This window comes from Mauremys mutica, chromosome 10 (assembly GCF_020497125.1).
Source record: "Mauremys mutica isolate MM-2020 ecotype Southern chromosome 10, ASM2049712v1, whole genome shotgun sequence".
Taxonomy (NCBI): Eukaryota; Metazoa; Chordata; order Testudines; family Geoemydidae; genus Mauremys; species Mauremys mutica.
Genome location: NC_059081.1, coordinates 87,870,656 through 87,884,303, shown reverse-complemented (window position 1 = coordinate 87,884,303; position 13,648 = coordinate 87,870,656). Strand labels below are relative to the sequence as shown.

Sequence of the window (13,648 nt, the reverse complement as noted above, 5' to 3'; positions counted from 1 at the left end):
ATCTGATATTAAAGGGCTCATTAATCTAGCAGAGAAAAGCATAACAAGTCCCAGTGGCTGGAAACTCAAAAGAGACCAATTCATATTAGAAATAGGGCACAAATATTCAACAGTGAAGATGAATCACCAAAGGAATAAACTAGAAAGGGAAGTGGTGGGAATTCCCCATTTCTTGAGGTCTTCTAATGAAGACTAGATGCCTTTCTGGAACGTGTTTTGTCAAAAACTAGCTACTATGCTATACAGAAAGCAAGTGATATGCAGGGTGTCAGATTCCATGGTCTAATTGTCTCTTCTGTCCATAAAGTCTACTAATTTATGAACAACTGAGCGTAGCATGGGGAAGAGCGTCTCGTGTTCTACTGTATAGTCGGTGTCATCCCCACAATGAAGAGTCATTGAGTGGGGTGATCCAGGGGAAACAGCACAAACATCCAATGTGGCTGGACAGGGGCAGGACATCAGCACTGCAGGGGAGCGGTGGGTGTGGCAGTGACATCACAAGGGCCTTTGGCAGGACCTCAGCCTATTGGAAAAAGGTGGTGGGAGGCGATGATCTCACACAGAGATCTTGACATCATCCAGGCAGGACAGGGGTGCAGGACAGGAGCAACCTTGGAGATCCCTGTGGCTTTGCTTCAGCGCGTCTCCATCTCGAGGTCTCTCCTTGAGTACCGAGAGAATTCACTTTTACCTACGCGAGCGTAACGAGGACCCACTTCAGAGGTTTCTCTTCTTCAATTATTGATTTTGCCAGAAAACAGACGTCCCTGTATAGAAGGTAAGAGCCTCTGAAAGATTTGGAACCTGTTCAGTCTGATCCATCAGGTGCCGGCTGATTTTTAAGAAAGGAAAACACTAGATTGTGGGGGCAGCATTTTATTTCCGACCTAGAACTTTGTTCCTTAGAATCACTGGGGACATTGGGGTTTCTCCTTTTTGTTTTCCCTTTTCCTGTCTCTCCCTCCTTTCTCTTCTTCTCTTGCATCTTTGTCCTTCCCCCCTGCTCTCCTTTCACCACCAGGACCTGTGTGTGCATGTGGAGTGGGGGGCAGGGGTGGGAGGGTTGCGCTCCAACTCTCCTTGCAGGAGGCCCTCCCAAAGATGTGGCTGGAATAGTGCTCTAAGCGTGACTCCCTCCGGTGGTGACCTGCGACAGCTGGTGAGAACTCTCCGCTTTCTGAGTCTCAGAGTCTCAGTGCTGATTGGGCCGAGCATGGGGCTATTGTGAGGGAGGAGACTCAGGTCCTTGTTACTCTCTTTTAAGACCAAGGAAATAAGCCAGAACCAAACGTGTTTGTTTGCTCTCGCTGCTTTTCTCCATTCGTTGTCTTTGAGCAATTCATGATTCTCTCTCTAATGGGCTAGTTCTTCTAAACTACTTACTGAATCATTAGGTTTTAATAAAGCCACATGCAAACCCAGACTGCCAGTAACAGAGGAGTCAGACAGCACCCTACAGAATGGGGGACAGTCCGCTGGAAAGCTGTGACTCTGAAAAGGATTTGGGGGCCATAGTGGATGAGCTGCTCACCATAATCTGTCAATGTGAAACTGTGGTAAAAAAGGTTAAAGCCATACTTGGCTGGATAGAGTAGTGAGTATGGAAAGGGAAGTGATCCAGCATTGGTGAGCCTGATACTGGAATGTTGAATCCAGTTCTTGTGTCCACATTTTGAATATTATGTTAAAAAAATTAGAGAGGGTGCAGAAAAGATTCATAATTGAGTGATTATTTCCTGGGCTCTCTCCCTGCCTCTGTGGGGGTTGTTGTCTGTTAGTTAGAACAGGAGTCAGGACTGTTGGCTTCTCTTTCTGGCTCTGTCCCCGCTTTGCTGTGGGACTCCTTGGGTAGGTCCAAGGGGAATAGGGTGGATTCTCTAACTCCTGGCAGCAGTGAGCCTGGGTGAGGAGGGATGCTCAAGCTGTCAGCGAAGGAGAAAGGGATGTTTCCAGGTGTTGAACGCTGAGAATTCTAAACTTTGCTAAAATGGCAAGTGTAGAGAAACAAGAAAGAGTTGGGGCCAAACTTTAACTATTGTCTTCTTTAAAGCCCATTCGGGGATGTGAGGCCCAGAGAGCCCAGTCCCACAGATCAATAGGCAGCAATGGAGCCCGGAGTGACACTCCCTCTCAAAGGCAGGGGGAGCGGACACTAGGGCCTGGTTGCAATTGCCAGCTGTGGGAGGGAGTGTGCAGCAGTGGTTAGGGAAGGGGTCCATCCATGGCTCGACACTCGGTGTGACCCTGAGCCAGTAGCTGAGGCCCGTTTGCCATCAGTAGGGTCGGGGTCGCATGGCTACAGGCCATGGGGGTTGGGAGGCTGCAGGAAGGTGTGTAAAGTGCTGGCATGTCAGGATCCTGGAGGGAGCTGCTTGTCCAGAGTAACCGATGGTCTTTGGGACTGACCCCATTGCTCTAAAAGGATGAGACTTCCTGGATCTTGCAGCAGCAGCAGGGATGACGAGGGGGAACGTTGAGGGGGAGCAGATCATGCAATGAACTCCTGCCAGTGTGTGTAGCTTGCACTCCCTGCACTCCTATGGGGGGAGAAGGGGCTGCTCTGGTTGGAGCAGGGCTGAGGAGGGACCGAAAAGGCCCACGAGTGACCCCAGACTCACACCTGCTCCCCGCTCCATTCCAGGATGGCCAGGCTCCTGCGCAGGTTCAGGAGGAAGGCTCTGCAGGTGGCCCCAGAGCCTTCGGGAAGGAGCGGCCATCTTCCCAAGGGGCAGAGCCACCTCTCCGTCCCCGCTGGCGGGGAAGCAGCTCCCATGCAGGCCAGAAGGCGGAAGTTCCCAGCCTTCTGGAGAACAAGGCCAGCTCCCGGCGCAGGCGCCGAGCTGGGAGAGGCCCCGACCAAGCCCAGGTGCAGCTGGCTCAGGATGAGGTTTTGCGGACAGGACCCAGCCCAGGAGGGGCGCCGGGCAGGGAGGCTCTGGGGCCTGTTATGTGGGCAGCAGCGGCCCCAGGAGCCCAGCCCTCATTCCCAGCAGGGGGCATCGCCCTGCCCGGGCTCTGAGGATCTTTCAGCCCCCTCAGACCAGGAGGTGGAAGATCCCAGCACCAGCACCATCGGCTCAGCACGGGACAGCAGCAGTGCCTGGGGCTCCAGCAGCAGCGACGCCTCTGGACGCTGCTGCGTTGTTCCAGGTGAGGAGCCAGGCTGGGCTGAGGGAGGGGTGAGGACGGGGATGTGAACACCCTGGGCCCAGCCACTCTCCCAGGGATATGGCGGGGGGGGGGTCCCCAGCCCAGGTGTCTGGCCTGAGCCACGTGAACCCCACTGACACCAGCAGCAGTCACACAGCTGCCCCTGCAGCAAGGGGAGCTGGGGGTGGGGGCATCAAGAGCTGCTGCCACTTTGTCCCTTGATGCTCCGGGGCTGGGGGAGTCGGCACCTCCCGCGGAGTCCTGGACAGTGGGGGGGGGGCTCTGCTATGGGCTTCTGAAGCTGTTGGGGGCTGAAGGCAGCCCTGAGAGGGAGGTGTGGGGCCCGATCTGCCCTGGGTGCCTGAGGTGGGAAGGGGGGTCCTTAATCCTGCGCTCCCCACCACGCCCCTGTCCTCCCCCCAAGGGGCAGCAGACATCCCCCTGTTCCCTTCTCTCCCGGGTGCAGGGACCCCCACGGAGTCAGCGGCGGAGGAATGGCTGGAGATGACCACAGAGGAAGCTGCTCTCAAGGTCATCAGAGAGCAGCTCCAGGGCAGAGACAAGGTACAAATGTTCCCCCCCTGGGCTGGAACCAAGATTGTCCTGTCCCTTCCCAGCATCCCCACCCCCTGCCGAGGGTCTTGTCCCCGATGATCCACCACCCCTAATGGGGCCCTTTTACATCCCTGATGTGGGACCCCCAAGATGGGGGTGTTTGTCCCACAACAGCCGAGGTCTCCTCCCCCCACAGGCACTGTCCCAGTTCCCAGTCCTGCTTGTGTAGGAGTCGTGGGGGATTTGGACACTAGGCGGCTCCCCACAATCCCCCACTGAGGCCTGAGCCCTGGAGCTGGTGTGGGTGGGGAGGAAGGTCCCTAGCTAACAGGTTTTCTCTGGCTATCCCCCACTCCCGGGGGGTACAGGATGAGGGGCAGCAGCTCAGGTTCCTGCGGGCCATCTACCCCGCGTGTCTTGCTGCACAGGACAGAGGGCAGGACACGCTGGAGCCGCACTGCTGCAAGGCGGCTGTGGTGGAGAGGATTGTGGTGAGTGAGACCCGTCATCCGGCAGCTGGAGGGGGGAGAGAGACGTGGGATTGGCCGGGGTATGGCCGGGCTAATGGGTGGGGGCTGGGGGGTGTGGGCGGGGGCAGCAGAGGGCAGGGATTGCTGGGGCTGAAGGCGGGGAGAAGAGAAGGGAGAATTGTGAGATTGGGCAGTGGGGGAATTGTGGGGCTGGAGGGCAGCTGTGACTGGGGGACAAGGAATCACATGGTCCCAGCTCGGTCGTGGGGATGGTGCTGAATGGGGGCAGGTTTGACAGGGAGGAGGGAAGAAGGGGATTGGGACCGAGCTGGGCAGGAATCCTGGAAGGGGACCAGTTTGCTGGGCAGGAAGAAATGGGAGGAGCGGGAGGTAGTGGGGGATCCTGCTGGCCATGTGGGGCACTGGCTGTGTCATCTCCTCACTGGGAGGTGTCAGCAGGGCCCGAATCCCTCATGCTCCTTTGTCTCCTTCGCGTCTCACAGGAGCTCATTGAGGAGCTTCCTAAAGACTCTCCACCCAGCGCCATCCTCGCCAGCTGCCTGGCTGCTGTGGGCAACCTCAGGTACCGAGACAGCCCCCTCTTCCCCCCCCGCACCTACCCCCCGCTGGCTCCCCTCACCCCAGTGCTGCTCAGGCCCAAGGCTGGGAGTCACTGTCCCTCCCACTCCCAGGTCGCTCACCTCCCAGGAGTGGCTCCTCTGGCAGAGCTGGTGGGGCGGGAAGGGTCACTCTCTCCTGGCTGGGCTCTTCTTTTCACCCCACTAACATTGCAGGGGCCTTGGGGAGGGGCTCACTCCCGGGCTCAGATACAGGAGGGCCAGCAGGCTCCAGGGACCAGGCGCTATTCCTGCCCTGCCACTGTCTGTCTGTGACGCCTCGGCCTTGTCATTCCCTAGCTCAGTGCCTCAGTTTCCATTCTCGCCAGCCTGTGCCTGTAGCCCTGTGGTTTCGTGTCCGTGTTGGCGACAGTCCCACCCCCGCACTGCGCAGTCTAATACCAGCTCCTCTCTCTTGCCAGCACCATGAAACCAGCCCTTGAGCCTGAGCTAGAGTCCCGCCTCTTGCGAGCTGCCCTTGGCTCGGTCTTCACCCTGGGCACGGAGACGGACGCCACCGACATCCAGGTACATCCTCCGCCTCTTCCAGAGTGGTCCTTGTCCCTGCTCCCTTGATTCGCTGGAGCTCCAGATTTAGGGGTGGGGTAGGCAGAGATGGAACAAGCTGTAGGGTTGGATCCTTCCCTCCAGAGGATTACCCCCTTCTTTCTTTTTCTTTCTTTCTTTCTTTCTTTCTTTTCTTTCTTTCTTTCTTTCTCTTCCATATGCCGTGTTTTGCCCAGCAGCCCAGCTTCCATCCATAGCAACTTGGCTGTTTCCTACTCTTCCGCCTACAAGGCCCTCTGCAGAGACCTGCTAAGCTCATGGATCAAAGATCCAGGTGTCATCAATCCTTGCTAATTGCCTGCAGTGGGACGTGAATGCGCGAGGCCAGGATATGTGTTTGGGAGTCTCCCCAGTGCTTCCCAGAGACCCCTCTTCCCATCCTGTGGCAGGGGTCGGCCCAGTTTCCCTAACTCTGACCCATGCTTTGCAGGCTCCGCACAAAGTCATGCCAGAGCTCCTGGATGCCGTGCTGGGGAACCTGCTGGCAGAGTCCCCAGACGCAGACAGGCTCCACTTCATCTTGGAGGTGAGTCCCATAAGGAGGGGTGGGAACCAATTTTACCTTAACTCTTTGGGGGCTGGTAAGGAGAGACTGGCAGATCCAGTTTCTATTCTGTCCTCCTAGCTGGGTCCCCATTGGGGCGTCCTTGGCTGGGGAGGTCAGTGCAATGCAGTGTCAGGTCCTGCTTTCTTGAGGGACAGAGGAAGGAGCTGGGACGTCAAACCAGAGCTCTGCCTGGTTCTGTTGAGCACTAACCCTGGCCCCTGGTTGTCTTGGGGAGTGAGAGTCTGAAACCCCCCCTTCCCCCTCCCCCCCCAACACACACACCCCACGAGTTTCTGGAGATGGTTCTCAGAGAAGAGGCACACGCTCCTTCCTAGAGAAACAGGAGGACCCCAGGGAATCAGCCCTTCTCTCTGATATGCTCTGAAATTCCTGGGGGGATTGTGCTCTCAGTGACTCCTTACATCCCACCAAGGATTTTAGTGGCAGGGAAGGGCGAGGATTCAGTCTCCTTTCTGGTGAACTCTTCAGGAATCAGGAGCTCTGGGAGGATGGGACCAATCTAGAGAGACCCTGACAAGTTGTGACCTGCAGGATACAAGCTGCGTCCTGGGGGAAAGAATCCCCTTCTAAAGCTCTGTGATCAATGACTCAGCTATTCTTTCTGCGCCCTGGGGCTGGGGCGGGGGGTGGGGCTCATTTGCAAAGCACCACCTGCCCATTGATCCTGACCTGCCTCCTTTCCCCACAGCATGTCAACCGCTGGATCGTGTCCAGGGTGCCCCAGGAGAGAGCCAGGGCCATTAAGAGCAGCACGGCCCTGCTGAGATTTGCAGTCACCCTCCCCGAGTTTGACGTAAGTGACCTCTGAGCCCAGCTTCCTGACTCCAGGCGCAGGCGGGCTGGCTCCACCGGGCTGTAGGATCTGCTGCTGCAGGGGCTGTGGGTTCGCAGTGCTCCTCTTGGGGAGGCAGAGTCAGAGCAGGGAACGAGATAGGCTTGAGTCAAGTTCTTCTTGTCCTGGTCAAGTGTCGTCCCTGGGCCTTGAAGGGGATTGTCATAACTATAAAGGGAAGGGAACAGCCCTCCTGTGTACAATACTATCCAATCCCTCCTGGCCAGAGACACCAAAATCCTTTTCCCTGTAAAGGGTGAAGAAGCTCAGGTAACCTGGCTGACACCTGACCCAAAGGACCAATAAGGGGACAGGATACTTTCAAATCTTGGTGGGAGGGGGAGGCTTTTGTTTGTGCGCTCTTTGTGTTGGGGGTTGTTCGCTCTTGGGACTAAGAGGGACCAGCCATCAATCCAGGCTCTCCAAACCTTTCTGAACCAGTCTCTCCTATTTCAAACTTGTAAGTACCAGCCAGGCAAGGCGTGTTAGGTTTCTCTTTGTTTTCTCAACTTGTAAATGTTCCTTTTTGCTAAGAGGATTTACCTCTGTTTGCTGCAACTTTGAACCTAAGGCTAGAGGGGGTTCCTCTGGGCTCCTTGAATCTGATGACCCTGTAAAGTTATTTTCCATCCTGATTTTACAGAGATGATTTTTAGCTTTCTTTCTTTAATGAAAAGCCTTCTTTTTAAGAACCTGATTGATTTTTCCTTGTTTGAAGATCCAAGGGTTTGGATCAGTGTTCACCAGGAAATTGGTGGAGGAGTCTCTCAAGGCTACCCAGGGAAGGGTTCTAGTATTTGTGAGGGAGATATTCTAGGGGGAAGGTCGACAGAGTTTCCCAAATAACTCTTAAATGCTTTGGGTGGTGGCAGAAAAACCAGATCTAAGCTGGTAATTAAGCTTAGAGGTTCTCATGCAGGTCCCCACATCTGTACCCTAGAGTTCAGAGTGGGAAGGAACCTTGACAGGGACCATGTTCCAGCCCCTGCTTGGCATCCCAAAGCAGCTCCTGGCTCCCTTGGCAGCAGAGCAACTGAAGGGTCTGTCTCAGGCTCCTCTCCCCCAGCATCTCCTGCAGAAGGAGCCTTCTGGCCCAGGGGGGACAGGGAGCTGACAGGAAAATGCTGATGGAGTCTCCTCTCCTCTCCCTTCCATTAGATCTCAGCAGAGTTCCCTAGGCTGGGTCAGCACGTGGCCCAGCTGGCTCTGTTTGTGAGTTACCCAGACGAGGACATCAGCCAGCAGGCCATGGAGGGGACTTACCGGCTGTACCAGCTGCTGCTCGAACAGAGGGGTAAGGAACCCACTGGGACACGGAACCCAACAGGGGACTGAGAGGGACCACAGGTGGATAATGGGACCCCAGACAATTTCTCTCAGCCTGACCCCAGCTGGAGAACAAGTCTCTCTCTGCCTCTGTTCTTCTCCACTCCACTAGGCAGCCACCAATGGGATTGGAAGGGCACAGAAACTGCAACCAGAATGATCAAAGTGTCTCTCTCTCTCTCTCTTCCAGGGCTGAGCATACACGAGGTGGAGGATCTGTGGTGCCACGACTGGTACTCAGACAGCAGGCTCCTGGGCTATAAAAACACAGCCAGGGTGGGGGAGGTAAGGACACTGTGGCAGGGTAGGACACAGCTCAGGGAGTGGGGCTGGCTGGGGTCCCTGCAGTGGATGCCTCCTGGAGACAGGACAAGAGCCCACTCCTTATTTCCAGCTCAGAGTTCCTCACCCAGCACCCAGTGGGACAGGCTGGTGCTAAAGGTCCCACATTGGAACCTCGCTAGTTGCCGTGATTTGAGTGTCTTCCATGGAGCCGTTGCTACGTGGCATAAGGCGAATCCCCGGGTGGGTGAGTTAATAGAGGATTATGGCTCTGGGTGTCTCTCTGCTCCTTGTCCCCCTGGCTGATCCCCAAGTGTCTGAGAGAAGAGCACTGGGTCCGTCAGTCACTAGTGCTTGAGCAGACCCTTGTTTACTTCCCTGCACCCTGTAGACGCAGAGAAAGGAGGTGGGGTTTGCCCAAGTCCATTGCCAGTCAGGAAGCAGAATGCCCCAACCCGGGAACTGGGGAGGGGACACAGTGAGCTCCAGAGCCAATATGCACCACATGCGCCCTCCTCATGTCTCCAGACCCGGCCAGGGAATGGCAGAGTATCTGGACCTCAGCCACTGTGCCAAAGAAGCACATTGTCACTGACCCAAGTTGCGACTACTTGCTGCACAAGTAGAAAATCAAAGACCCCCCGGCCCCCTGTCTCACAACTGTGCTGAGAACATCCAAACCTTGGAACACACCATAACCCAGTGCCCCCAGATTGGAGTCAAAGGTGAAATGGGTGATTTCGACAACATCACAGAGGAGGCCTTGGAATGGCTCCTGGATCTCCAAGTGCATCTACAGAATGCTGCCCTATAGACGCCACATGAGAGAGACTCTGTGAGCTTGTCCTGCCTCCCACAAGCTGAATTGCTGCAGCAGAAGAAAAGGTTCCTAGGAGTGTCTGTGATGGGGACTGGGACATGAGTCTCCTTATCCTGGTCAGGTTGCAGATTGGATTCCCTTTGGCAGAAACCAAGGAGCTGCCGAGGCCATACCCAGCTACTAGAGAAATCACTAATTTGGGGGGAATAGACCTTTGGTCTGTCAGCTCCAACCCCCTTCCCCCCACCCCCCCCCCGCACACTCCTCTAGCCACTGAGGTGCAGGAGATCTCTCTGCTGGAAGCAATACAGGGTCCCCTATCATCTCGGTGCGCTGCACAGCAGAGTGGGCCCTGCTCACCCACATTAGAGATCTATTTCCAGCCCATCATGGCCCCTGCGATCAATTGCCCTCCAGAAAGAGCCACTGGAGGCTTTGGTCCCTAAGCATCGGCCACCTTTTCATAAAGGGGCTTCCCTGAGCCATGGGACCCTGAAAGCCTCCTGGGGAATGAACGGCCTTGGCTACAGCAGCTCTCTTACTCTTCCTTTGGGGCACCAGACGCTGAGGCCATTCTATCTCCAGGGCTTGGAGGCTGGCTCTGGGCAATCTGCTACAGCCTCCTGTCCTGTTGGTTTTAGGTCTTTGGAAAATTCTTCTCTGCGGGGCAGAGGAAATGCTTCCTCAAGACAGCCGTGCCAGCGATCTACGCCCCCCTGCTGGGCATTAGCCAGGCTGGGCTTCTCCTCACGTACGCCATCCTGGGGGAAGCCGAGCAACTGCTGGGGTACACGGTAAGCAGCTGCATTCGACTCAGGAGATTGGAGCGGGGCCCAGGCCTCATTCCCATCCTATCACCATTTGCTGGCCTGGGAGCAAGGAGTCTAGTGGGGACTTGTGGACTTCATGGACTTGTGTTCTTAGGATGTGATGCTCTGCTCTCCACTCCTGGGAAGGGCAGGAGAGTCCCCTAAGTGCCCTGTGTGAACCTTTCCTGCCCCACAGAGCTGCACCCATTTCCCCATGGCCTAGTGTCCATGTCACCCCAGCCACCACCCAGAGTTGCTCCCATCGCTGGCAGCCTGGGAGGCCAAGGACTGATGGGTGATGGCGACCGGCCAGGCAGTTCTGAGGCACATGGGTGGGGGAAGCTTGTCCTGCTGCTGGCAGGGCTGGACCCGCTCTAGAGAGAATGGGAGGATTCAGCCAGCAGGGGCTGCTGACCTGCCCCGTTCACCAGGGCTGCCATCCTCTGGCTTCAGCATTTGTCACTGGGGTGACTTGGGGAAAGGTCTCAACCTCCCCGCAGGCCACTTCACTGCTGTCAGAATCCCTCCTGCCCTACCTGGGTGGGGATGGAGGCAGGGGTGGAGGAGAGGGTTCTACCAACTTGAGCGGTGTCCCCAGGTGGGTTGGAGGTGGAACAGCTGTCAGGGGCACTGAGGGGAGGCGGCAGGAGCTAACCCTACAAGGAGGGGGGCTGGCACTGGAGGTCACTAGAGAGGACAAGAAGCCTCCATCCTGGGGATCAGGAGGGTGAATCCACCACTCAGACATGAGCAGCTGCTGGGTGGAAATGGTGCTGGTTCCAGGTGCCCTTAATCCTCCCTGATTCCTGGTCAGTGTCTCAGTCTCTGACATGTTCTCCTTCCCCTGCAGCTGGAGGACATCACCGCCAAGCTGATGGGTCAGCTCCGCAGCATCCGGCAGCTGCACCAGGTGCCTGAGGTGCTGCAAGGGCTGGGCCTCCCCTGATGCCCTTAAAGGTCCCCCCTCAGCAACTCCCGCTCCCTGCTGCAGGTACTGCTCTGTCTCCCTGTAAATGGGGGGCTAGTGGAAGGGGAAATGGAGGCCCCTGTCCCTGACAGAACTCTCTCCCCTCTCTGTGGAGCAGGGTCCTTCCCTCTGACCCCAAACGTCCTTCATCTGGGGCATGAGCTCTTCCCCGCACTCCCCTACCCCTCCCCTCTTTCCTTGCTCTCACCCCTCCCATTCCCCGGGCTCCCGGGCAGAGCTCTCCCTGCCCCGTATGGCGCAGAAGCAAATTTGTGCCAGAGCTACATTTCCTGTCTGCCCAACTGAAGCTCAGGAAGCTCCACATTTGAGGAGGTGAGGATGGGACAGAGGCTCAGGGCCTGCTTCACCTCTTGCCCTTAATTCTTCCTTTGGCCCTTCTGTGGGCTCTCAGAGGGTGACATGAACAGGAGCCTCCTCCCCGCCTGTCTGCCAGGCCCTGGGGGGGGTGACAGCCTCCCAGCTGGGCCACCGCAGGGAGCAGTGGGGACAGGTCCCCGTGTCCTAGGAAACCAAGCAGTGCTAGTTCTCAGAGAGGCTGAGAGGGAGACCCCGCTCCCTCGTGGAGGGAAGAGCCATTGACTGCTTTGGGCAGATGGCAGTGGTGAGCTGGAGCCGGTTCGCAGGAACCGGTTGTTAAATTTAGAAACCCTTTTAGAACCAGCTGTTCCAGGACAACCGGTTCTAAAAAAGCTTTTCCATTTAACAAAAGCTCGGGCAGCTGTCCACCCCGCCCCCGCCCCAGCTCACGTCCCCCTCCTCCCTGAACGCTCCGCCCTCCTTCTCCTCCCCCTCCCCTGCTTCCCGCGAATCAGATGTTCGCTGGAAGCCTGAAACAAGCAGCAGGCAGGTAAGCTGGAGCTGGGGGGTGCGAGAACGGCTCCAGGGAGGCACAGCGCGGCCCTGTCTGGCTCCAGCTGAGCGGCTCCCCCTGGCCCTGGCCTGGCCCCAGCCGAGCGCCCCAGCCCAGTCCCGGCCAAGCACCCCCGGCTCTGGCCCCAGTGGCTCCGGCCCGGCTCGGACCTCGTGGTGCCGGTGCTGGTCCCGGACGAGCGGCTCCGGCCCGGCCCGGCCCAGGGAGTTGGGCCCTGCAGCGCCGGCACCGGTCCCGGTCCTGGCCGACCGGCTCCGGCCCGGCATGGCCCAGCCTGTGGAGTCGGGCCCCGCAGCGCCAGTCCCGGTCCCGGCCAAGCAGACCTGGCCCCGGCCCCAGGCAGTGCAGTAAGGGGCAGGCAGCAGGGAGGGGGGGTTGGAAGAGGGCAGGGGAGTTCGGTGGGTTGTTGGGGGGTGGATAGGGGTTGGGGTGGTCAGGGGGCAGGGAACAGGGGGATTGAATGGGGGCAAGGGTCCCAGAGGGGCTGTCAGCAAGGAGCAGGGGTTGGATGAGGCGGTGGGGGGCAGTCAGGGACAGAGAGAAGGGGTGGTTGGATGGGGCAGGGGTCCCGGGGCGCCATCAGGAATGAGAGGAGGGGTTGGATGGGGTGGCAGGGGGCAGTCAGGGGACAGGGAAGGGGGGTGGATGGGTCAGGGGTCCTGGGGGAGGGCGTCAAGGAACATGGGGGGCTGGATGGGGCATGACCCCCGGGGGGGCACGGCCCCCTTGTGGGGTGAGCAGGAGGGACACCCTTTGAACGGATGGGCTTGGACTTAGTGGGGCCTTTGGAGAAGAGTCGCTCCGGCCATAAGTATATCAGGTTGTGGTTGACTATGCCACACGGTATCCAGAGGTGGTACCACTACGGTCCGCCAGGGCTCCAGTTATCGCCAATGAACTCTTGCAGATCTTCGCACGGGTCGGCTTGCTGCGGGAGACACTGACGGACATCATCGTCTACAGTGCCAACTGGAAGGAACACCTCCAGCTGCGGGCGCTGGGCAGAGCAGGACTCACCGCAAACCGAGCCAAATGTCACCTGGGCCAGAAAGAACTGATCTACCCGGGCTATAAGGTGGGCCGAGGGAAAATACGGCCTTTGGTATCTGAGCCACAAGCTGTTCTATCTAATAGGGAACCCCTTCTCCTTGGTAACAGACCACGCACCCCTCAGGTGGATTAACAGCATGAAGGACTCACACACATGGATCATGCGGTGGTACATGTCCCTCCAACCCTATTCCTTCCGAGTGTTACACCGGCCGGGAAAGGCTCATGCGGATGCAGATTTCTTTTCCCGAGATGGGGGGGGGTCGGGGGGTAGGGGGAAGGGGAGGAAACGACCAAGGGTCAGGCGGCCCAGGTGACTGTCTTAAGGGGGAGAGTGTGTGATGGGGCAGAGCGGCCCCGCACTGGCATAGCAGGGGTTAACCCTTCCTCCCTGGCAGAGGAAGCCCCGCCCCGGAAGCTCTGCTGGGCATGCTCCAACTGGAGCTCAGATATAAAAGCCTGCACATCAGCTCAGTCTGGGCTGACCGCCGGAGGGGAAGGACGCACGCTGCTAGCTCCTGCAGAGAGAGGGGCTGCGAGCCAGGATCCGGGCGTCAGCCCTGTCGAGGCACCACCGGTGACCCTGATGGAGGATGACCCAGGGGAGGAACAGACCGGAGGACCCCTCGCCGCAGAAGCACTACCATTCCCAGGGGAAGGTAGAGCTAAACGGTGTTAAAGCTGTATTACCACTCGGCGTGTTGCAGGCGGATCCCCGCTGAGCGAGCGGCAAGTAGAGC

At 57.8% G+C, this 13,648-nt stretch overlaps 1 protein-coding gene across 1 annotated transcript in view; it reads left to right on the top strand.

Annotated features, from left to right (window-relative positions):
- LOC123378421 (maestro heat-like repeat-containing protein family member 7) overlaps positions 1–13,127 on the top strand; it is a 41,596-nt gene extending 28,469 nt beyond the window's left edge. The window contains exons 2-13 of the mRNA XM_045032153.1: positions 2,645–3,153; positions 3,620–3,717; positions 4,077–4,199; positions 4,682–4,761; positions 5,218–5,323; positions 5,793–5,888; positions 6,619–6,723; positions 7,921–8,056; positions 8,279–8,373; positions 9,832–9,984; positions 10,850–10,990; positions 12,766–13,127. Of these exons, the coding sequence (XP_044888088.1) occupies positions 2,646–3,153; positions 3,620–3,717; positions 4,077–4,199; positions 4,682–4,761; positions 5,218–5,323; positions 5,793–5,888; positions 6,619–6,723; positions 7,921–8,056; positions 8,279–8,373; positions 9,832–9,984; positions 10,850–10,945 (1,596 nt within the window). The 5' untranslated portion in view covers position 2,645 and the 3' untranslated portion in view covers positions 10,946–10,990; positions 12,766–13,127. The remainder of the gene's footprint in view (positions 1–2,644; positions 3,154–3,619; positions 3,718–4,076; positions 4,200–4,681; positions 4,762–5,217; positions 5,324–5,792; positions 5,889–6,618; positions 6,724–7,920; positions 8,057–8,278; positions 8,374–9,831; positions 9,985–10,849; positions 10,991–12,765) is intronic.
- The last annotated feature ends 521 nt before the right edge of the window (positions 13,128–13,648 follow it).